This window comes from Cetorhinus maximus, chromosome 7 (genome assembly GCF_964194155.1).
Source record: "Cetorhinus maximus chromosome 7, sCetMax3.hap1.1, whole genome shotgun sequence".
Classification (NCBI taxonomy): Eukaryota; Metazoa; Chordata; class Chondrichthyes; order Lamniformes; family Cetorhinidae; genus Cetorhinus; species Cetorhinus maximus.
The window spans coordinates 28,650,656-28,673,887 of record NC_135885.1 but is presented as its reverse complement, the minus strand read 5'-3'; the positions used below and the strand labels follow the sequence as shown (position 1 = coordinate 28,673,887).

At 40.9% G+C, this 23,232-nt stretch overlaps 1 protein-coding gene across 1 annotated transcript in view; it reads right to left on the bottom strand.

Moving 5' to 3' along the window:
• tpte (transmembrane phosphatase with tensin homology) overlaps positions 1-9,378 on the bottom strand; it is a 68,628-nt gene extending 59,250 nt beyond the window's left edge. The window contains exons 1-3 of the mRNA XM_078545259.1: positions 9,200-9,378; positions 3,226-3,311; positions 1,261-1,338 (exon numbers count right to left, since the gene is read on the bottom strand). Coding sequence (XP_078401385.1) covers positions 1,261-1,338; positions 3,226-3,287 — 140 coding nt within the window. The 5' untranslated portion in view covers positions 3,288-3,311; positions 9,200-9,378. The remainder of the gene's footprint in view (positions 1-1,260; positions 1,339-3,225; positions 3,312-9,199) is intronic.
• Between the last annotated feature and the right edge of the window lie 13,854 nt (positions 9,379-23,232).

Below are 23,232 nucleotides of genomic sequence, written 5' to 3'. Positions count from 1 at the left end.
CTTACAAGTTTCTACACATCATAGCTGACCAAGACAGTATTAAAATATATACTTGTAAATTTTTTTTATTTAATTCATTCTCAGGATGTGGGCTTTGCTGGCTGGGCCAGCAATTATTGCCCACCCTAGTTGCCCTTGAGAAGGTGCTGGTGAGGTACCTTCTTGAACAGTTGCAGTCCATGTGGTGTAGGTACACCTACAGTGCTGTTAGGGAGGGAGTTCCAGGACTTTGACCCAGCGACAATGAAGGAACAGTGATATTTTTCCAAGTCAGGATGGTGAATGGCTCGGAGGGGAACTTTTGGATGATGGCGTTCCCATCTATCTGCTGCCCTTTGCATACCCAGGTGCAATACAGAACTTGTATTCAGTCCACAAAAAGAAACAGACCCCAAGTGCAAAAGCACGTAATCAGTCAAATTAGAAAGAGAAACAGACAGCCAGATCATATCCATCGTAATCCCTCTTCATGCACCCATCAGCCATGGCTCAGTTGGTAACATTCTTGCTTCCGGATTACAAGGTTCTGGGTTCAAGTCCCACTGTAGGGCCTTCAGCACAAAAATCAAGGCTGACACTCCAGTGCAGAACTGAGAAAGCACTGCAGTGTCACAGGTGCCATTGTTTGCATGAGATGTTCAACTGAGGCACCATCTCCCTGCCTGAGTGGATGTAAAGAATCCCATGGCAATATTTCAAAGAGTAGTGGGGTTTATCTCCAGAGTCCTAGCCAATATTTATCCTTCAAATCAATATCAAAAACAGATTCTGATCATTATCACATAGCTGTTTGTGGGAGTTTACTGCCCTCATTCCCTACATTACAACAGTGACAACACTTCAAAAAGTACTTCATTGGTTTTAAAGCGCTTCAAGATGGATGTGAAAAGCACTATCTAAATGCAAGTCCTAGAAACATTACTTTATCAGTAATGTTTATAAATGTTAAATGTGTATTCACTGCCTATGGCTTTGTTGATTCTCTGCCCACCAAAATTCTTAGTAATCCACTTTTCCCTCCCTCAGTTTCTTCCTACTACATACATTGGAAAACACGTGTTGTGCTTTAAATACAAGAAATTCTGTTTTTGTGTTAATTATGCTGCTTTTTTCAGCCTCCTTCATTGCACAAAAAGTTAACTGAAAGTATGATATTAAAAATTGTGTACCAAAGTATTAAAGAACTTACAATTAACAAACATTTAAAAAAGGTATTGTTTCCTGTTGACACATTTTGAAGAATTTAAAAATCACACTTACTTATACCAGGTGTCTGGTCCAATACATTCCATTTTCCCATCATCTATTTGCACTTTGGCTTCCATGTCATCACTGAAACTGCAGAAGAATAAAATCGATGTTCCAAGTGTTGGTACAGCCACTGTATACACAGTCTCCAGTGTAATAAATACTTCTAAGATTAATGTCAACGCCAATCTCAAAAGTATGTGGCCTGGACAAAATGTGTCTTCGGGATACTGTACGCTTAAGCCATAAATTGCAATTGCCTTTCAACACAAGTTTACAAATACAAAGGCTTTACATTGCAAACGTTGTATACAAAACAGCCAGAGCTTTTTTTAAAAAGCACGTGGTAGTTGGATTTTACTGGCAATTAGTTCCACAAAATGAAAAGGGAAGCAGAGTGCAAAAAGCACACATACATCAGTTGTAAATACATTTAATAGATTAACCAAATAAAAGGCCAGAAGCAATACAAGTACTTAGGGACTTAAAAACACGATTATGGATTTTCTTTACCATGCTAATTAGACCTTGTTCAATACTAAAGTCTGGAGCTAGAGCCAACTGGAATGAGGTATGCTTGCAAAATTAACAGCACACAGACAATACACTAAAACCAATTCATTTTAAATTGGGGAGGTAAAAAAAGCAAACAAGACCTCAAATCCTTATTCACAATACAAAAACTAATCTCAAAAGGATCTAAATTACCATCTCACCTTTTTAAGTTTCTTGGTCACAATAGATTGTTGTATCGCTCAAGTCATCAAATCTAAGCAAGACTAGGTGTACAATAAACAAAGAGGGGTTGGACTTAGTTTGGGGAACAACAATAAATCAGGTGTCTTTTGTTGTTCATAAAAACTGGGCAACACATCCAGTTTTTATAGAACGAGCTCGTATCACTTGATAGAGAACGATGGAGGATAAAATTTTCTCTTCTTGACATTCAGTCACTGAGTGTGTGCAAGTGACCATCTGAAAAAAAAAATTGCTTGCTAAAGTCACTTCACCAACCACGAGGAGGTGAGCAAGTACAACTTAGGGCAACTTACACTTTTGCATAGCAAATCCCATAACTACTTTCCAGCCTGAACTGGGCTGTCACTTTATTAGTAGAAACATGGGATTGTTTTTAAGGTGGGAGGGTGGGGTGCGGTCAAAAGTGTCAGGTTTCATTCTGTACAATAAAAAGGATCCAGGAACACCAGGAGCAAAATAACGTTAGCAACATTTCCAAGGTAAGCAGTTGCTGTGACCAGTCAACTCTAATTTTATATATTCACTAAATTAAGTTTAACTACACGCCACTTCTAGCCCTTCTACGTCAGGCATGAGGAGAGGAATTGGATCAATGGTTTTGTTTGGCAAAAAAAGCAGAGGGATAAATTTCAGATTAGGAAGATGTGAAAAGCACTGAATACCAAACTGGATAATTTTGCAAGCTAAATGGTGTTATCCTGGATGCTTCTCCCTGCACCTACTATCACTTTAGCTTTACAGTCAAATCCAGTAATCTATTCAAGCAATTTATCAGTCACCTATCTTCTTTCCTATTCCTATGCTTTTGCTAACCCACTTCATTCCTGCCAAGCCTAACAATGATAAAATAACATACACGAAAGCTGTTGGACACAGATTTATGTCATGTTCTTTGGAGCTGCAGTCTGATCCATGGGAGGCAGAGAAGAGGCTAGGGAGGGGCAGGGGAAAGAGCATAAAGTAGAAGTGTGCTAGTAAAAAAATTGGTTGCCAGCAAACACCATGTTTCATCACTGCTAATAACATAAGGAAGCTAGTTTCAGGAACTACTCAAGATATCTGGAGATGGAGAGTGTAAAAGCTATGCTAATGTTTAGCACAATACATCCTGTAAACACCATCACTCTGATGATCTCAGATTCTATTTGGGTTTCAAAAGTCACTATCCCATCTTCAAGTGGCTTTTGTGAAAAACACATTTATTAAGCATTCACTCACCCATCAACATCAAATCCATGGTTGTATCTGACAGCTGACATGTTGTAGTCACTGATCCCCATTTTGTTGTTTCCACAGTCAACACCCTGAGCATAAAAATGATAGAGAGAGTTAAGTAAAACACGTTACAGAAATAAATTTAAAAATCAGCAAATGATGGAAATACTAACATCTGATCTCATTGCCCATTCTTCCCTCTGCCCCAACTCTTTATATTTCCAGCACTTCTATGTCAAAAAATAGTTCATTTTTGAAACACAGCACAGTTTAAATTAATACAGATGCACTGTATTCAAATCCATAAAAAATCTAAACCTTGGGTAATATTCAATGTTATGTCATCAAGTCTAGGGTATGTAGACAAAAAAAAAGGCAGTTTCAAGTGCAATACAGAAAGTAATGCTGTGGTGTGTTACAGATCACCCAGAGAGTCAGAGTTGCTGTAGCAATATGCACTTTACATGAATGTTGTAACCTGGAGCTATGGATAGTGATGATAGAAACTCCAACTTTCTTTCCATCACATGGCTCGCCAGGAATCTCTCCCTCTCTAACTGCCTACCATTGGTATGCATTGAAAGGATCTGCAGGTTGATCAACCTGTTGGGCCATGTTAGGAATTCACCTTCCTCGGCCATCAGGTTCTGGGGTGGACACCAATCCAAAGCTCCGAGGAAGGGATACTACCCACTGCACCACAAGACCTCCACAGAAAGTAATATATAGGCTTTTTAGTTAAGGGCATGTATACATTGTTTTTATTTGAGAAGAAAAGCTAGGTGAAAAATTAAAGCATCAAAGCTGTCTAACGAGTCAGCTTTCTGCAAACCACATGCCTGCCGAATAGACAAGCCATATAAGCTACAAGCCATAAATCAAGTCTTAATGATAAAATCAAAACAGATTTCATTTAGATTATAGAACGTTGCTCATGGAAACATGGAAATTCTGTTCATTCTGTGTAATATTACACTTTATCTGGTGGACCAACATTCATGCAGCGGGGAGGTTTAAATTAAGTTATGCATTCATGGAATAGGTTTGTACATTTGCAGCATGGAAGAGCGTCTATGTTCATGACAACTTAAAACTGTACAGTACTATGTGCAAGCCTGAAGCACACACCATATAACAGACTCTGGGTGGAATTTTTTTAAATAACTGGCGTTCACCATTTTTCAAGCAATGACTCCACCTATCTAATTCCTACCTAACCCTGATAACGTTTCACCCCCTTGCTTATCAAGAATCTAACCACCTCTACCTTAAAGATATTCAAAGACTCTGCATCAACCACCTTTTGTAGAAGGGATTCCAAAGTCCTACAAACCAAAAAAAAACTTATCTTCGTCTGCCTTAAATGGGCAACTCCTCATTTTTGAACAGTGACCCCAGCTCTAGATTCGCCCACAAGAGAAACATCCTTTCCACATCCACTCTGTCAAGACCCCTCAGGATCTTAAAAGGTTTCAATCAAGTCACCGCTTACTCTTCTAAACTCCAACAGATACAGCCTAGCCTGACCAGCCTTTCCTCATAAGACAACCCACCCAGTCCTGGTATTAATCTAGTAAACCTTCTCGGAACTGCTTCCAACGTATTTACATCTTTCCTTAAATGACACCACCAAAACTGTTCACAGTACTCTTAGGTGTGGCCTCACCAATGCCCTGTATAATTGAAGCATAACCTCCCTACTCTTGTATTCAATTCCCCTTGTAATAAACAATAACATTCTATTAGCTTTGCTAATTACTTGCTGCCAAGGCACTACTTGAGCCTTTTTTGGCACAACGGCAATATTAGTAAATTAAAGTTATCTAAGAACCTGACTACTATACTGCAATTTAACTAGTAAATGGTCCTGTATAGTTTTTCCAAATTTTAAATAAGTGAAAATGAATTTGATTTACAAGTGGTGGACCAGACACTGATTAAAAACACTTATTTTTTGTAATAATCCCATTTTAGCAGTGTTAATAAAGCTGCACAAGAAGCATCTTCACCACATGGACTACAGCGGTTCAAGGAGGCAGCTCATCACCACCTTCTCAAGAGCAACTAGGGATAGTCAATACATGCTGGCCTAGCCAGCGAAGCCCACATCCCGTGAATGAATAGGAAAGAAAAAAACCATCTCCAAGCAGAGATGGGGGAGCTATTAAGCAAATAACAACAGCATATAGGATATGGAGGAGCGGAGCTTAACGTGAAAGAGAAAATAGGAAAGGCTGCAGCGTTTGTAGTAAGGGAGGTGCAAGTCATTTCAGGTAACTCAGGTTGGAGAGAGAGACACCTTGGAGCTGGAGAAGTAGAGAACATGGGTGGTAGAAATTGGAGAAGGATTTTGAGTGATGACAGAGAAGCCTTGAAAATATGACAAGGGTTTTGAGCAAGTAGTTGTAGGAGGGCGGGAAGCCGTACAAGGTACTTGAAGATAGCATCAGGAGTTGGGGGCAAAGGAGAAGCAGAAAGATGCAAGTGATCACAGCTACACTACCAGAAGTTTGGACAGGGCACGTGATGGAAGGAATAACTCATTAGAGTTGCTATCCATGGTTCAATCTGTCCAAGAGATTCAAGAAGACTGCACTAATACTGGCACTCATGATGATTTTTTTCAAAGGTTAACTAGTTTAGTGCAATATAGAGGGAGAAGGGACAAGAAAACAAATTTAAAATGCACCCAGCTTGCGTGCACAGCCTTAATACACTCAAGGTCACATGGCGCTGCCACTAAGGAGAGGGGGATGGGCAAGCAATTTTCAGCATGCGTTTGAGTAAAGATCCTGAGGTGAGCAAGATATCATTTTAGTAAAAGGAGTTGAACCCTGCATGAGGAACAGCCACCTGGAGGATCAGTAAGGGGTCGATTCCCACTTAAGATACCTGTTAACAGTAAATCACACTAAAACTACACCTTACACTACACACTAACGCAAAACAACTTTCCTCACAGTAAATTATCAAAGTAACCTACACAGGATGATGCCAACAGCCAGTAACTTCCTCACAACAGAATCATAGAATGGTTAAATGACAAAAGGTGGCCATTCAGCCCGTCATGTCAGTGCTGGTGCTAAATGAACAATAGGTCCACTCCCCCACAACCCTGCACATTCTTCTTTTTCAGATAATAACCCAATTCCTGCTTGAATGCCTCAATTAAATCTGCCTCTACCACACTCTTTGGCAGTGCACTCCAGATCGTAACCACTCGCTGCATGAAAAATTCCTCCTCAGTTTCTTTTGCCATTTACCTTAGATCTGTGTCGCCTGGTTCTCAATCCTTCCACCAATGAGTACAGCTTCTCCTCATCTACCCTGTCCAGACTACTCATGCTTCAGGATAACACTATCAAATCGCCTCTCAGCCAAGGGAAACAATCCCAACTTCATTAATCTATTTATCTGAATTTCCTTATCCCTGGAATTATTCTTGTGAATTTTGTGAATGAATCTTGTGTAATGTCTTCACTCTAATGTCTTCACATACTTCCTAAAGCTGCCCAGAGCTGGACACAATGCTCCAGTTGAGATCAAATACAGGTTTTATGAAGGATTATCATTTCCTTGCATCTGTACTTTATGCCCCTACTGATATAGCCCAGGATGCCATACGCTTTATTAACCACTTTCTCAATCTGTCCTACCACCTTCAGTGACTAATGTACATTTACAACCAGGTCCCTCTGCTCCATGCACTCACTTCAGAATTGTACCCTTTAAGTTATCTCTCTGCATTCTTTCTACCAAAATAAATCACTTCACACTTCTCTGCATTAAATTTCATCTGCCACTTGCCCACCCATTTCGACATTCTGCAACATCTTCCTCACAGTTCACAATGCCGCATATCATTTGCAAATTTTGAAATTGTGACCTGTAAGCCAAGATCTAGGTCATTACTAAAAATCAGGAAGAACAAGGGTCCCAACACCGACACCCGAGCTCCACCATAAACTTTCATCCGGTCTGAAAAACAACCATTCCCCACTACTCTTTCCTGTCCCTCAGCCAATTTTCTATCCATGTTGCTTCTGCTCCTTTTATTTGCCCTTAACAAATCTGTGCTGGCTTTCCTTAATTAACCCTCATTTGCCCAAGTGACTACAATTTTGTACTAAATTGTTGTTTCTAAAAGCTTCCCCACCAGATATTAAACCGACTGGCCTGTGGTTGCTAGGCTGATCTGTTTACCCTTTTTTGAACAATAACATCTGCAATTCTCCAGTCCTTTGACACCACCCCAGAATATAAGATGGATTGTAAAATTATGGCCAGTGCCTTCACAATTTCCACTCTAACTTTCCTTAGTATCCTTGGATGTGTCTCATCTAGTCCTGGTGCCTTTTTAACTTTTAAGTACAGGCAGCCTATTCAATACCTCATCAGTTTTAAACTCTTCCAAGTGTCTGAATTACCTTCTCTTTCATCAAGACCCAGGCAGCATCTTCTTCCTTTGTAAAGACAGATGCAAAGTATTCATTTAATACCTCAGCAATGTCCTGTCTCCATGTGGAAATCCCCTTCTTGGCACCTAATCGGCCCCAGTCCTTTTACTATTTGAGTATAGAAGACTTTTAGGTTCACTTTTATGTTGGCTGCCAATCTCTTCTCACACTCTCTTTCCTGCTCCCTCTGAAACTTAATATTCAGCCTGGTTGTCAGTTGTATGATCCACCTGACGTCTGTCACAAGCACATGTTTTCTTCTTCGTAAATTTCTCTCTCCTGTTATCCAGTGAGCTCTGGAATGGTTTTCCCTACCTTTTCCCTTTGTGGGAATATACCTTGCCTGTGCCCTTGCTCCTCCTCTTTAAAGATAGCCCATTGTTCAGTTACAATCCTGTCTGCCAACCTTTGATTCCAGCAACAGCAAGGAAGCAAGCAACCCACATTAAGCTCTATTCCAACAGCAGGCAGACTGGGACACAGGGAGAATATATACCCTTTTAAACAGGGTATTGTTAAACAAATGGATCTTTTGCTTCATTTGAAAGGAAAAGTTCAATTATATAATGTGCTGATCTCTATAGTACATTTAACAGAGATGAAATTTCCTGGATGTTGGTTTAAAGCAATTGGGGTAACATTTTCCTCAACTTTACACTGGAATGTTAGAACAAGGAAAAGGGCAGCAGACACATGGGAGCACCAACACCTGGAAGTTCCCCTCCAAGTCGTTCACCACCCTGACTTGGAAATATATCACCATTCCTTCACTGTCGCTGAGTCATAATACTGGAACTCCCTCCCCAACAGCACTGTGGGTGTACCCTACACCACATGGACTGCAGTGGCTCAAGACAGCTCACCACTGCCTTCTCAAGGGCAATTAGGGATGGGCAATAAATGCTGGCCTAGCCAGCAACACCCACATCCCATGAATGAATTTTTAAACTTTTTTTTTAAAATGCTCAGCATTAAACATCACTTGTTTAAAAAAGAAACAAAATCATTCCTTAGCCAAAGGCACTGTTCATTAGTAACAACATAAAACAACATCTTTCCATGGCCCAAGGGTACAACTATTGGTGTCGCATTAGTACATTAGTGTGGAAGGTCAAGTTAGCATCCACAACATCATGTGCAGTTTTTTTTTTTTAAAACCATCACCTAGCCAGAAGGAAGATTTTTAAAAAAAAAAAGTAAAATGTTAAGAGCTACTGTCGTGCAACTTAAGAGCGGCAAAGAAGAACTGTGCTGGGGTGAGGGCAGGATTTTTTAAAAAAAGTTAGCCCCTTTCATTTCCATTATTTTCCCAGAAGTTAATACTTCTGTCTACAAACTATTCCTTCAGCAAATATTCACATGCATGCTATCCACACTTGACTCACAATATTGCTAAAATTCATGTAAAAAAAAATGGACTCATTCCCTTGGGAAAAAAAAGCAAAGCAGATCAGAAAAATCAGCAGCTGTAAAACATCAGCTACGGTAGCCAAAGATGCAAAGGATTTTCATTAACTTACCCAGTTTTAAGTGTTTTCAGCAATCGTGAGTTTCTGCCAATATTCAAATCACAGCCAAAGCCACAAATTTCCTAATCTTAAAAACTTGCATTAAATGCATAGACTCCATATAGAACTAGTCACTGTTAGGCCAGTGGGAAAGTCTGTATCTGAAGTATTAAGTTGGCTTTGTAACTGCATCAGCATTTTAATAGGACAAAGGTTGGGAATGAAAAACACTTCATAGCACACATTTATAAACTAGCCCTGTTTTTCCAAAAGATTGCAGACATAGCAGTTTCCAAAGCTTCCTCTAACATCTGCCGAGTCATGATTTCAGCTGACTGCCTCCTTGGACAGCAAACATTTCCTTTGCTTGTAAAAAAAAATCCAACGCACTAAAAAAAAAATCCACAATGCACCATTATCTAACCAATTGGAACCCTAGTTTTCAGCCTAACAAAAGTGCATTATCCTTTGCTCAATTAGTGGGTTACTTGTATGAAATGGTTCCGAATTCATCTGGTTTCCCATGGCAACGCTTAACATCTGTCAATATTTGCTGAGCAGCATTTCCTCATCAGAAGCAGTAGCATAAGCTTCTATCAACAACCCTGAATGGACTGAGACAGGAGTAAAGGCAAGCAAACATACAGGAGACGCAAGTAGGCAGAGGATATGGGTCAGAAGCCGTGCTCAGGATCAGGTAGGATGTTGAAATTCAATAGTCTGCTGCAATTTTATACCCTCTCCCCAATTTCACTCTCTATCTTCCCCAGTAATGTCCTTGTGCTACCTTGCAAAAAAACAGTATGAATCCCCTTCATCCCAGGCACACACTTGCTGCAATGTGTACTATTACAGGATACACTACAACAACTGGTCAAGCTTCAACTCAACAAACTACTGAAACGGCCCCTACCAATGCTGTGACATCTAATAGATTAGCAATACTATGGGAATACCATCAGCTCAAAGCACAGATCATCCAAATATGTGTACACCAGAAAATGTCTACATAGGACAAGGACTGCAGCAATTCAAGAAGGTAGCCAGACCACCACCATCGCAGATCGACAATAAGAGCATCCTTACCAGCATCAGCCATACACATATCAAGAACAATTTTTAAAACTCCCCCCCCTTGAATCTGATTACTGACGAAGATATGAATTGTGAGGAGTAGGCCATTCGGCCCCTCCAGCCTGCTCACTTAGTAAGATCATGGCTGTTATGATTTCAACTCCACATTCCTGCCTACCCCAGATAACCTTTAACCCCCATGCTTACCAAGAATCTACCTACCTCTGCCTTACAAGATATTCAAAGATTCTGCTTTCACTGCCTTTTGAGGAAGGGAGCTCCAAAGACTCTCGACCCTCAAAATATTTTCAGACGCGTAGATAGATAATGGGACAAAGATGACAGGTGATGGATCAGATGTGGGGGATTGTGCATATAGCGGACGTAGTTAGATGGAAAATTTCCGAGATAATATTAACAAGTTTTTTTTATCTTCGGTTATATTTTCAATAAGTTATGCACAAGTTTGGAATAAATCGAGAAGCTAGCGGAAAATGCAATTTAGGTATCTTAGTGCTTGTGGAGGGATAGTTCAGACTGGAAAGGAAGAAAAAGAGGAGAATTGGAGCCATAAAAAAGAAAGGAAGTGGCTGGGTGGCAATGGGGGAGGGGGATGAAAACAGGGAGATCAGCTGGGTTTTACAAAAGTCCAACAGCTTCATGGTCACTTTTGTTATACTAAAGGGGCTCATCAGGGTAGATGCTGAGATAGATGATGTTTCCTCTCATGAGGGAGTCTAGAACTAGAGGAGATGGTTTAAAGATAAGAGGTCTCCCATGTAAGACAGATAGGAGGAACGTCCCGCTTATATCCCAGATGAGCCCCCAAACTTTGTCACGACTCACTGGGGATAGTGCGCTGCAATATAAGCCCCACTGTTCCCCGAGCCGCGACAAACGTGAAAGTGTTTGACCAAACCACCAGATTGCCCCCATTCTACCTAACTGTTTAATTTAGGTTAACAGAATACCAGCACCAGGTTTGTAAACTTAATAAGTAAATAACTGTTTATCGAACAAACTGTCATTAACCAGCGGCAAAAGAAAGAAATATGAACTGCTAACTTCTAACACTATAACCTAAACTCTACCCCTTCTTAAATCCCTATATACACACATGCAAGACACACAAAAATATGGACTTGAAAGGTGGGATAAGACAGTGTAATAGCACCAATTCCGGAGTACAGGATTCTTTGGGTTGATTTTGATCGATGTCTTCCAAATTCCTTTCAGTTCTTAGTGATGACACGAGGTGGTCTGCCAGTATGTTCAGTATTTAGTTCACTGGTTGAGCACTTACCTTTCGATGTCTAAAAGTGATTTTCCCCTTTTGCCTCTTGACAGGGGTTTTCAGAGAAAGCAGGTTAGAGATACAAGAAAAAAAAGCCAGCTAGCTATTATTGTGGAATTACTGGAATCTTCCACACACAGGAGAAAGGTTTGAGGTCTTGTTCCTTTCAGGCTAGGAGCTATTCTGCTACACTGCTCTCACACAAACCCTGGCCACCTGGTCAGGGGCCAATTAAAGTGTTGTTGCCAGGCAGCTCCCTTGGTCCAGAACTCCTTTCCGGCACCATCCTGTCTTTCATGGCACCCTCTGTTCCAGGACTGCAACATTGTATATATATCTCTCATTCTGTTCCAGTGGACATGTCTTTCAAACTGCAGCCATTGTAATTTTAAACCACAGTCCAACAGAAAATAAAAGGATATGTTCTTCACAACAGTCTAACAGAAATAAAAAGATATGTTCCTTACAGCTGGGTTAGACAGATTTTTGATTGACAAGGCAGGCAAGGGTTAAGGGGGATAGGCAAGAATTGGGAGTTAAGGCCACAATCAGATTCATGATCATGTTGAATGGCAGATCAGGATCAATGGGCTGAATGGCCTGATCTTACTCCTATCCCTTATGAAATTATGAAATATGAAAATAATGGTCAGGAAAAGGCACTTATGATGGCTGGAACATCATTGCCAGACACTTCCTGCTTAACAATCCCCTGGCAGAGGCAATAATACAATGGTGAGGGGAGAAACAGGGTCAATAAAGGAGACCAAAATTTCAGAAAATTCCTCTCTAACCCACTCACCCCCCTTAGCAGATCAGAACCTGTCCAGGAGAACATGTGCACATTAATCCATTTACTTTATGACTCAATCTCTGCTCTAGTGAAGAACCAACCCAGTTGCTTCTTGAAGAAATGCAGAATTGGCATGCATGGTACCAGTCAGCAACACATTTTAGAGGCTCAATGCTCTCTGGGCAAAGGTCAACTGTCTAAATGTAGCCCATTCCTTCCCCTGTGCAGTCTCATTGTTATATTTTTTTAAAAACCTGGAAATACAAAACAATCACTTCCTTGGTTTGATTTGGATTCACATGGATTACTAGTCCAGTAACAATCATGACACTTGTTTGTCTGTTTTAAGACATGAGTTCACAGTAGAACATAGAGTACTAATGGGTCCTAAACAAAGGAAAAATTTGTCACACAGAGCAAGTTGGAAATTGCTTAACGCCTTGTGACTCCTTGCAGCTCTCTCAGGCCTGATAGATAATGGTCTCTTGAAAATAAAGAACTAAGAACTTGTCAAAAGCTGTAATCTACTTTCAATGTTCATATAAATTAGCTACTGCAGGTGGACTAGTGTCATTGGAGATCTTTACAACCCATTAAAAACTAACTGGAATGGATTAGAATGTAAACTCAATAATCTAGAGAAGATCAAGGCTGCACATGTAGGTAGACTACACAAAGTAGATATACTACAAAATGGTATCCAGAAAATAAGCATGTTCTACTTAATGCAACTATAAGTAACAAAAGTAATTTGTGCTACTTCAGTGAGCCACTAGTCCTCATCGTACCAAAGGATTAAACACTTTTCTTTTGTACTTGTAAATGAGACGGTGTTGGGTCATAAGGTCTGTTTAGATTTAAAATGCAGTTTGCAGCTGAAATTGGTTGGAGGAGATTCTTATTTCCAGAGATTTTATGATTTGCGTAAGTAACTGCATTCATTAATTGGAACCTTACTTGTTGAAAAGAATTAACTAATTAGTAATGGTAGTTATTTCTCCTGTCCCTCCCGTTCGTGTTACACCGCACCAAATTCGTGTCATGGTCACATTTAGTAGCCCATAACACGATGTTGAGGAAAGAAAAATAAAGGGGAAAGTGTTTTTGCAGCCATTATACTCCCTCGTAGGCAGTCCACCATTCTTAAAGATAGTTCCCAAATAGTTCTTTGATTTAGACAACATTGTTAGCACTTGTTGGGACTTTACAATTAGTGAAGTGATGTGAGTATAGGTGTAAAAAAATGATCTCCCCATCAAAATAAATAGGTGACATTGTGTTTCCTTCCCTCAATTCATTTGAGGGAGAGAGAGAGGTTCTTACCTTCCAGCTAGCCCACAACATTTTCAGCCGTGCAACGTTGCCTTTTAGTTTGTAATCTTCCATTTTAGTGTATTTGGCACTACTACCGAATCCTTCCATAGTCAGCCTGGCTTCCTTGTACTCCATAGGACAGTTCCTTTCAAAAGACCGTTGTACATAAGGGGTGAGGCAGAGAAGAGACTAGTTAATTCATAATAGAAACCCAAACTGAAGAAAAAACAACCGCAGTGAGAACGGATACACTGTAGTGTTGTATAAATAAATACTCTAATTCCGATAAGAGTCCTTATTACGTTCATATCCATCATAAACATTAAAATAGCAAGAAACACTTAACAATGGTCTTACCTCCACAGAACCTTTTGACAGAAACAGTTTGAATAATACAGAAAAAAAGGCTGCGTTAGAAACAAATTTTAGCCTTATAATCTTGTGTGGGAAAATGTTGAAACGGTATGTAATAGACTTCTAGAAAGGAGCCATCAAATTCAAACTATTAAGCCAAACCTGGTCGAACGAAGAGAGCAGCAGTGTCAGGACACGTCTCACGAAGTAGGGAGAGGGGAGCAAATGAATTATGAAGACCCCATATAATTGGTTTATTTTTCAACAATTCAAACCTTATTCATTACTTGTTTACAAGGCTTCTTGTAAAGTTATACTGACTTTTCTTTAAAATCAATGTAATCTATGGCACATTTCACTTAAAGTGAATTTGATAACAAAAATCCAGCAATTTCATAAATTGAACGAAAAGTTTCCAGTAATTGCAATAAACTTATCAAAGAATAAGAATTTATACTACAGAAAACATAGGTGCTGATTGGTTGGCAAGTTGACTCTGATTGGCTGGGGCATTGCCATGGAGAAAGCAATGAGGAACAAAAGGCTCTCCAAACTCCTGGGTGATTCAGAAAAGGTGCAAGGGTTGAGTATATTCCTTTAGTTTGCAGATAATGGTCCCAGTGTATGAATGTATGTCACTTCTAACAAGTGTAAATGAGCCACATTACAAGCTCAACTGATCATCTTAAATTGGTTATTGGTGTAGCTATTAGCACACTTGGGGTTGTTTAGTAAGTGCTGTTCAATTGCAGAATTACATTTAACAATAGACATTTTGTTTTGGGTTTTAAAAATGTGGGCTGGTAGAGACTAGTCTGTTCTCTGCCTGTTACATACAACAGGAGGAAAACGCCATTTGATTCGATCTGTCAATTGTTGGGATGAACAGCTGATGCACCTGACAACTCACCAGCTGTGAAATTCATACATGACATTTTTCAATTGTGTGGTAGACAGGATGTCTTTTTGGACTGATGGCAGCATCCCATTAGTTGAAAATACCACTTACGTAGCCACTGCAAGGTAACAATGTGAAATGGATTGCTTAACCTGTTGTTCAAATTGTTGAGATGTTTTGCCTTCCCAGGGTAATTTGAGATAGTCCAGGCACTTTTCAAGTCCAAAAGTGGAACCCTTTGGCCCATTTGCAAATTTGCGTGATACACAGCAAGCAATTGTCTGATCAGGATAGCCATTGTCCCTATTTCAGCATCAACCTTGCCAGGTGAGAAAATGGCTTGGGCCCTGTTTACAAGATTGCTGATAAGGCCACAAGAACATCAGGAAAAGGAGCAGGAGTAGAGCACATGGCCCATCGAGCCTGCTCCACCATTCAAAAGGATCGTGGCTGATCTTCAGCTTCAACTCCATTTTCTCACCCACTCCCCATCTTCCTTAATGCCCTGAGATACCAAAAATCTGTCTATCCCATTCTTAAATGTATTCAAAAATGGAACACCCACAATCCTCTGGGGTAGAGAATTCTAAAGATTCACAACCCTTTGAGTGAAGTAATTTCTCTGCATCTTAGTCCTAAATGATCAGTCCCTTATCCTGAGACTGTGACCCCATGATTTAGATTCTCTTACCAGCAGAAACAATCTCCCAGCATCCACCCTGTCGAATTTTGTAGGTTTCAATGAGATCATCTCTCATTCCTCTAAACTCCAGGGAATATAAACCCAATTAACTCAGCCTCTCATCATAGGACAGCCACCTCATCCCAGGGACCAATTTAGTGAACCTTTGCTGTATCGCCTCCAATGCAAGTATATCCTTTATTAAATGTGGAGACCAAAACTGCACACAGTACTCCAGATGTGGTCTGACCAAAACCCTGTACAACTGTAGCAAGACTTTGTTATTCTTGTACTCCAATCCCTTTGCAATAAAGGCCAACATCCCATTTGCCTTCCTAATTACTTGCTGCACCTGCATACCCACATTTTGTGTTCCTTGTACAAGCACACCAAACTTACGAATTTCACAGCTTTTAAAAATGATTCTGCCTTTCTATTCTTACAGCCAAAGTGAATAACTTCACGCTTCCTACATTATACTCCATCTGCCATTTTGTTGCCCATTGACTTAAACTATCTACATCTCTGTGTCCTCCCCACACCTTATCTTTCCACCTAGCTTGCCATCATCAGCAAACTTAGATACATTACTCTGTCTCTTCATCCTAGTCATTAATACAGATTCTAAATAGCTGAGGCCTCAGCACTGATCCTTGCAACACTGCACTATTCACTGCCTGCCAACTTGAAAATGCCCCATTTATGCCCATTTTCTGGTTTCTATCCATTAGCCAATCCTTCATCCATGCTAACATATTACCCCCAACACCATGAGCCCTTAACTTGCCTTTTGATTTTTTTGTGGCACCTTATCGAATGCCTTTGGAAATCCAGGTATACCACATCTACTGGTTCCCCTTTATCTAGCCTGCTAGTTATATCCTCAAAAAACTAATTCATTTGTCAAATGGAATTTCCCTCTTATAAAAACTACGTTCTTAACATGCTATGCTCTTCTAAGTGCATTGTTAAGACTTCCTTAATAATAGATTCCAGCATTTTCCTAACAACTGATGTTAGGCTAACTGGCTTCAGTTCACTGTTTTCTCTCTCCCTCCTTTCTTAAAAAACGGTGTAACATTTGTTAACTTCCAATCTAATGGACTGTTCCCAAATCAACGTAACTTTGGAAAAATCATAGCTAGCGCATCCACTATCTTTGCAGCTGTCTCTTTTAGAACCCTAGGGTGTAGGCCATCAGATCCCAGTGATTTGTCAGATTTTTGTCCCTTAAGTTTCTCCAATACCGCTTCTCTGCTGATATTAATTTCCTTAATTTCCTCATTCGTTTTAGCCGCTAGGTTACTGTCTATTCCTGGTATGAAACTTGTGTCTTGTAGTGTGAAGACAGACCACTCTTATAGTGGCCATTCTTATAGTGCGTGGAGCTATACAGATCCCAACATGTATATTGATCAGTGAAGTTAGGCTTGCAGTAGGCAGTAATGGAGAACCCATTAACAGATTTTTCAACGAGCACATAGAGGAAAGGGAGTGCATTAGACTATTCCATCTCAAAAGTGAATTTTAGCGTGGGTTAGAGTATATTAAGGTGTGTAAGGAAATCCTTACACGCGGCTCAAATTCAAAAATTGCAAACATCATCTACGTTTCGGAAATATGCACAGGGTAGGATGTTAGGGCTCATTCCATCAAAAATGTGTTCCTTGTGAAAACTGACAAAAATGTTAACAAGCAATGGATCTAGAGGGGATCCCATGGCTACTTCACCTATTTGGGCATAATTTTTCCAGTTGTACAACATTCTTGCTAAAAAGGACAAATTCAGAAACCCACTCCTGTCATTTCAGGGTATCCTTTGCCCTATGTCTCCATAACTATTTTCAGAAGAAAAAAGACATTTTTTTGAAGCTATTTGTCCTGCACTTATCAGGACAATCATAAGAATACCAATGCCAGGGGAAGTAACAACCTTATATGTATGAAAAGAGAGTACTGATAGTTGGCAGGTGGACTCTAATTGGTAAAGGTGTTGCCAGTCAGTGTATTGATTTCAAAATAGATCTTAATATTTAAAACAATATTCATGACATGCTTCAAAGTCAAGTGCTTTGACATTAGCTTTTAAATTTACTCTTGGAATGGCGTCACTAGCAAGGCAGGCACTTATTGACCATCACTAGTTGCCCTAGTAATGGTAGGTCTTCTTCTTGAACCACTGCAGACTGTATGGTGAAAGTGATCCTATAATGCTATAGGGTGGATAGGTGTATGATTTTGCCCTAGCAACAATGGAGGAATTGTGCTTTATGTCCAAGTCAAAGTGGTGCGGGATTTGGAAGGACACTTGGAGATGATGGTGTTCCCATACGCCTGTTCACTTGTCTTTTTAAATGTGGTGATTCTGAGTTTGAAAGGTACTGCCAAAGGAGCATTAGGGAGTTGCTCTAGTGTATTCTGTAGATAATACACACTTCAGCTATGGTATACACCAGTGGTGGATGTTTAGGCTAGTGGATGAGGTGCTAATCAAGTAGATTTATTTTTCCTGGATGGTGTCAAGCTTCTTGCAAGTGTTGGAACTGCATTCATCCAGGCAAGTGGAGAATATTCCATTCAACTCTTGGCTTGTACGTTGTGGTGGTGGGCAGGCTTTGGGAAGTCAGGAAATGACCCATGTGCCAGATGGGTACCCAGCCTCTGACCTGCTGCAGGAGTCACTGCATTTACCTGGCTAGTGCAGTTTTGGTCAATGGTGCCCCACCCCCCCGACCCCCAGGATGTTGATAGTAGTGGATCTCGTGACAGTAATGGAGTAGAATGTCAAAAGGTTCAGTCCAGTTAGAGATGGTCATTGTCTGGCTTGAATGTTACTCGGCACTTATTAACTCAAGCCTGGACGTTGTCTAGATCTTTCTGCATACAGGTATAGACTGCTTCACAATCAGAGGAATATGAATGGAACGGAACACTGGACAATCATCAGCAGACAGCCCCATGTTAGATTTTATGATGGAGGGTATCACAGAATTGTTACAGTGTAGAAGGAGGCCATTCAGCCCATCGTGTCTGCACCAGCTCTCTGAACATTTTAACTTCTCCTGCCTTTTGCTTGTAACCCTGCACATTGTTTCTATTGTTAGATAAGTTTACATTCGAACTTTACTGCTGGATGCATAAGACACACACGTCAGGAGCAGTGGCAGCAGCTTCATACACTATGAGGACAGCTGAGTGTAAAAAGTCTGCATTAATATACTGCCTTTCAAGATCTTAAGCCATCCCAAAGCACTTTACAACCAATTAAGTACTTTTGAAGTTTAGTCAGTTGTAATGTAAACACAGCAGCCAATTTGTTCAAAGCAAGCTCCCATAGCCAGCAATGTAAAAATGACCAGATAAATATTGGACTGGACACCAAGGAGAATTCTCCAGTTCTTCTCTGAAGTGGTATCATGGGGTCTGTTGTGCTCAGCTGAGAAGGCTGACATGTGATCTCATTCAAAGTACGATACTTCTGACAGTGCTGCACTCCTTCAGAACTGCACTAGAGTGTCAGCTAGACTTTGTGCTCAAGTCTCCGGAGTGGGACTTGAGCCTTCAAATTTCTGACTCTGAGGCCAGAGTGCTACCACTGCGCCTTGGCTGGGTTAACGTTCAGGGTGTAAATCCTTCCCAGAGCTACAGCAGTCAGGGAAGCACTGGCCAATACTAGGGAGCAAGAGGGAGAAACAAGCAAGCTCAACATTAAATACATCGACAGCTTTCTGAAGCAAGTAGATAATTGGTTGATTGAGCTGTAAATAAATTGTGATTTGCAGGAAGCAGAAGGAATGGGCTATATAAACAACAAAAGATGCCTCTATTTAAATAGAAGCTGGCTGCAATTTTACTGCAATAAAAACCACAAGTACTGGAATCCAAAATAAAAACAGAAAATGCTGGGAATACACAATAGCCTTGAAATGCTGGTAAGTCTGTCACAGTATAACACTGTCAAAAAATGTTTTTCCCCCAAACACTTATTTTATTTTGAGGTCGCTGACAGTAGCACTGTTTCTTGACCAACCTGAATCCTATTTAAATAACATTACTTTAAATAACGTGAGATGACCTTGGATGCTAGATTAATAGATTGTTCAGCTGTAAGTGTTGCAGGAAAACACTGGCATCTACCTGACAATGTCCTGTCCACAAAAAGCAGCACAAATCCAGTCCAGCCAATTACCGCCCCATCAGTCTACTCTCGATCATCAAAGTGATGGAAACTCTTTCGAGTTACCAACAGTCACAGATTGCAACTCTTTCGAGTACAATCACAGTTCTTGGTTTCCGGGAGTGGGACATGAACCCACAACCCTCTGATTCAAAGGCGAGGGTGCTATGAACTGAGCCACAGCTGACACCTCCTCAAAGTGATGGAAGGTGTAGGTCGTTGAGGAAGCAGCTGAAGATGGCAGGTTTTGTAGAGTGGCCAATTTTGCACTCCGTTGATTTCAATGGAGAGAGAAATGAGTTTGGGTGTCAAAACAGAGCTTAACCTGATCCCGTCTGTTTCCTACCAGGTACTTTATGTCAAAATTACCCCTAAAATCCTTGAAAAGTGAATATTGAGTTTTCCAGAAATATTGATTTTTGTCACCTGTAGAGATAAAAGTGGATTTTATGAAAGAACTGAAAAATTATTTTGAAAACCATTGGAAAAATGGTTATGAATTTCTCATACTTGGAAGATTTTATTGGAGGTTGCATTTGTAAGTGTAGTTACCCCAATATGGTCATTCTGTGTTTAAAATTTTAACTTAGACATTCATCCCAAGATAGTCAACAGTAAAGTCCTGTCTGTGTAGCAATATCCACCCTTTTGTCCTTTTTGTTACAGGATGTGGGCTTCGCTGGCTAGGCCAACATTTATTGTCCAACCCTAATTGTCCTTGAGGAGGTGTTAGTGAGCTGCCTTCTTGAACCACTGCAATCCCTGTGGTGTAGCTGCACCTACAGTGCTGTTAGGGAGGGAATTCCAGGATTTTGACCCAGCGACATTGAAGGAATGGCAATATATTTCCAAGTTAGAATGGTGAGTGGGTTGGAGGGGAACTTCGAGGTGGTGGTGCTCCCGTGTGTCTGCTGCCTGTGTCCTTGATGGCAGCGGTCATGGATTTGGAGGGTGCTGCCGAAGGAGCCTTGGTGAGTTGCTACAGTAAATCTTGTAGATGGTACACACTGCTGCTACTGTGCATCGGTGGTGGAGGGAGTGAGTATTTGTGGATGTGGTGCCAATCAAGCGGGCTGCTTTGTCCTGGTCGGTGTCAAGCTTCATGAGTGTTGTTGGAACTGCAACCATCCAGGCAGTTGGAGAGTATTCCATCACTCCTGCTTGTGCCTTGTAGATGGTGGACAGGGTTTGTGGAGTCAGGAGGTGAGTTACTTGCTGCAGGATTCCCAGCCTCTGACCTGCTCTTGTAGCCACAGTATATATATGGCTAGTCCAGTTCATTTTCTTGTCAATGGTAACCCCCCAGGATGTTGGTGAGGGATTCAGCGATGGTGGTGCCATTGAATGTCAAGGGGTGATGATTAGATTCTCTCTTGGTGGAGATGGTCATTGCCTGGCACTTGTGCGGCATGAAAGTTACTTGCCACTTGTTAGCCCAAGCCTAGATATTGTCCAGGTCTTGCTGCATTTGGGCATGGACTGCTTCAGAATCTGAGGAGTTACGAATGGTGCTGAACATTGTGCAATCATCAGCGAACATCCCCACTTCTTACTTTATGCTGGAAGGAAGGTCATTGATGAATAAAGGTTGAAGATGGTTGGACCTAGGACACTACCTTGAGGAATTCCTGCAGTGATGTCCTGGAGCTGAGATGATTGACCTCCAACAACACAACCATTTTCTTTTGTGCTAGGTATGACTCCAAACAGCAGGGAGTTTTCCCAGCGATTCCAATTGTCTCCAGTGTTGCTGGGACTCCTTCATGCTACACTCAAGTGGTGGATGTTTAGGCTAGTGGATGAGGTGCTAATCCAGTAGATTTATTTTTCCTGGATGGTGTCAAGCTTCTTGCATGTTGTTGGAACTGCATTCATCCAGGCAAGTGGAGAATATTCCATTCAACTCTTGGCTTGTACGTTGTAGGTGGTGGGCAGGCTTTGGGAAGTCAGGAAATGACCCATGTGCCAGATGGGTACCCAGCCTCTGACCTGCTGCAGGAGTCACTGCATTTACCTGGCTGGTGCAGTTTTTGGTCAATGGTGGCACCCCCCAAGATATTGATAGTAGTGGATCTTGTGACAGTAATGGAGTAGAATGTCAAAAGGCTCAGTCCAGTTGGAGATGGTCATTGTCTGGCACCTGTGTGGCTTGAATGTTACTCGGCACTTATTAACCCAAGCCTGTACGTTGTCTAGATCTTTCTGCATACAGGTATAGACTGCTTCACAATCAGAGGAATGTGAATGGAACGGAACACTGGACAATCATCAGCAGACAGCCCCATGTTAGATTTTATGATGGAGGGTATCACAGAATTGTTACGGTGTAGAGGGAGGCCATTCAGCCCATCGTGTCTGCACCAGCTCTCTGAACATTTTAACTTCTCCTGCCTTTTGCTTGTAACCCTGCACATTGTTTCTATTATTAGATAAGTTTACATTCGAACTTTACTGCTGGATGCATAAGACACACACGTCAGGAGCAGTGGCAGCAGCTTCATACACTATGAGGACAGCTGAGTGTAAAAAGTCTGCATTAATATACTGCCTTTCAAGATCTTAAGCCATCCCAAAGCACTTTACAACCAATTAAGTACTTTTGAAGTGTAGTCACTTGTAATGGAGGAAACACAGCAGCCAATTTGTTCAAAGCAAGCTCCCATAGCCAGCAATGTAAAAATGACCAGATAAATATTGGACTGGACACCAAGGAGAATTCTCCAGTTCTTCTCTGAAGTGGTATCATGGGGTCTGTTGTGCTCAACTGAGAAGACTGACATGTGATCTCGTTCAAAGTACAATACTTCTGACAGTGCTGCACTCCTTCAGAACTGCACTGAAGTGTCAACTAGACTTTGTGTTCGAGTCTCCAGAGTGGGACTTGAGCCCTCAAATTTCTGGCTCCGAGGCCAGAGTGCTACCACTGAGCATTGGCTGGGTTAACGTTCAGGGTGTAAATCTTTCCCAGAGCTACCGCAGTCAGGGAAGCACTGGCCAATACTAGGGAGCAAGAGGGAGAAACAAGCAAGCTCAACATTAAATACATTGACAGCTTTCTGAAGCAAGCAGATAATTGGTTGATTGAGCTGTAAATAAATTGTGATTTGCAGGAAGCAGAAGGAATGCTCTATATAAGCAACAAAAGATGCCTCTATTTAAATAGAAGCTGGCTGCAATTTTACTGCAATAAAAACCACAAGTACTGGAATCCAAAATAAAAACAGAAAATGCTGGGAATACACAATAGCTTTGAAATGCTGGTTAGTCTGTCACAGTATAACACTGTCAAAAAATGTTTTTCCCCCAAACACTTATTTTATTTTGAGGTCGCTGACAGTAGTACTGTTTCTTGACCAACCTGAATCCTATTTAAATAACATCACTTTAAATAACGTGAGATGACCTTGGATGCTAGGTTAATAGATTGTTCAGCTGTAAGTGTTGCAGGAAAACACTGGC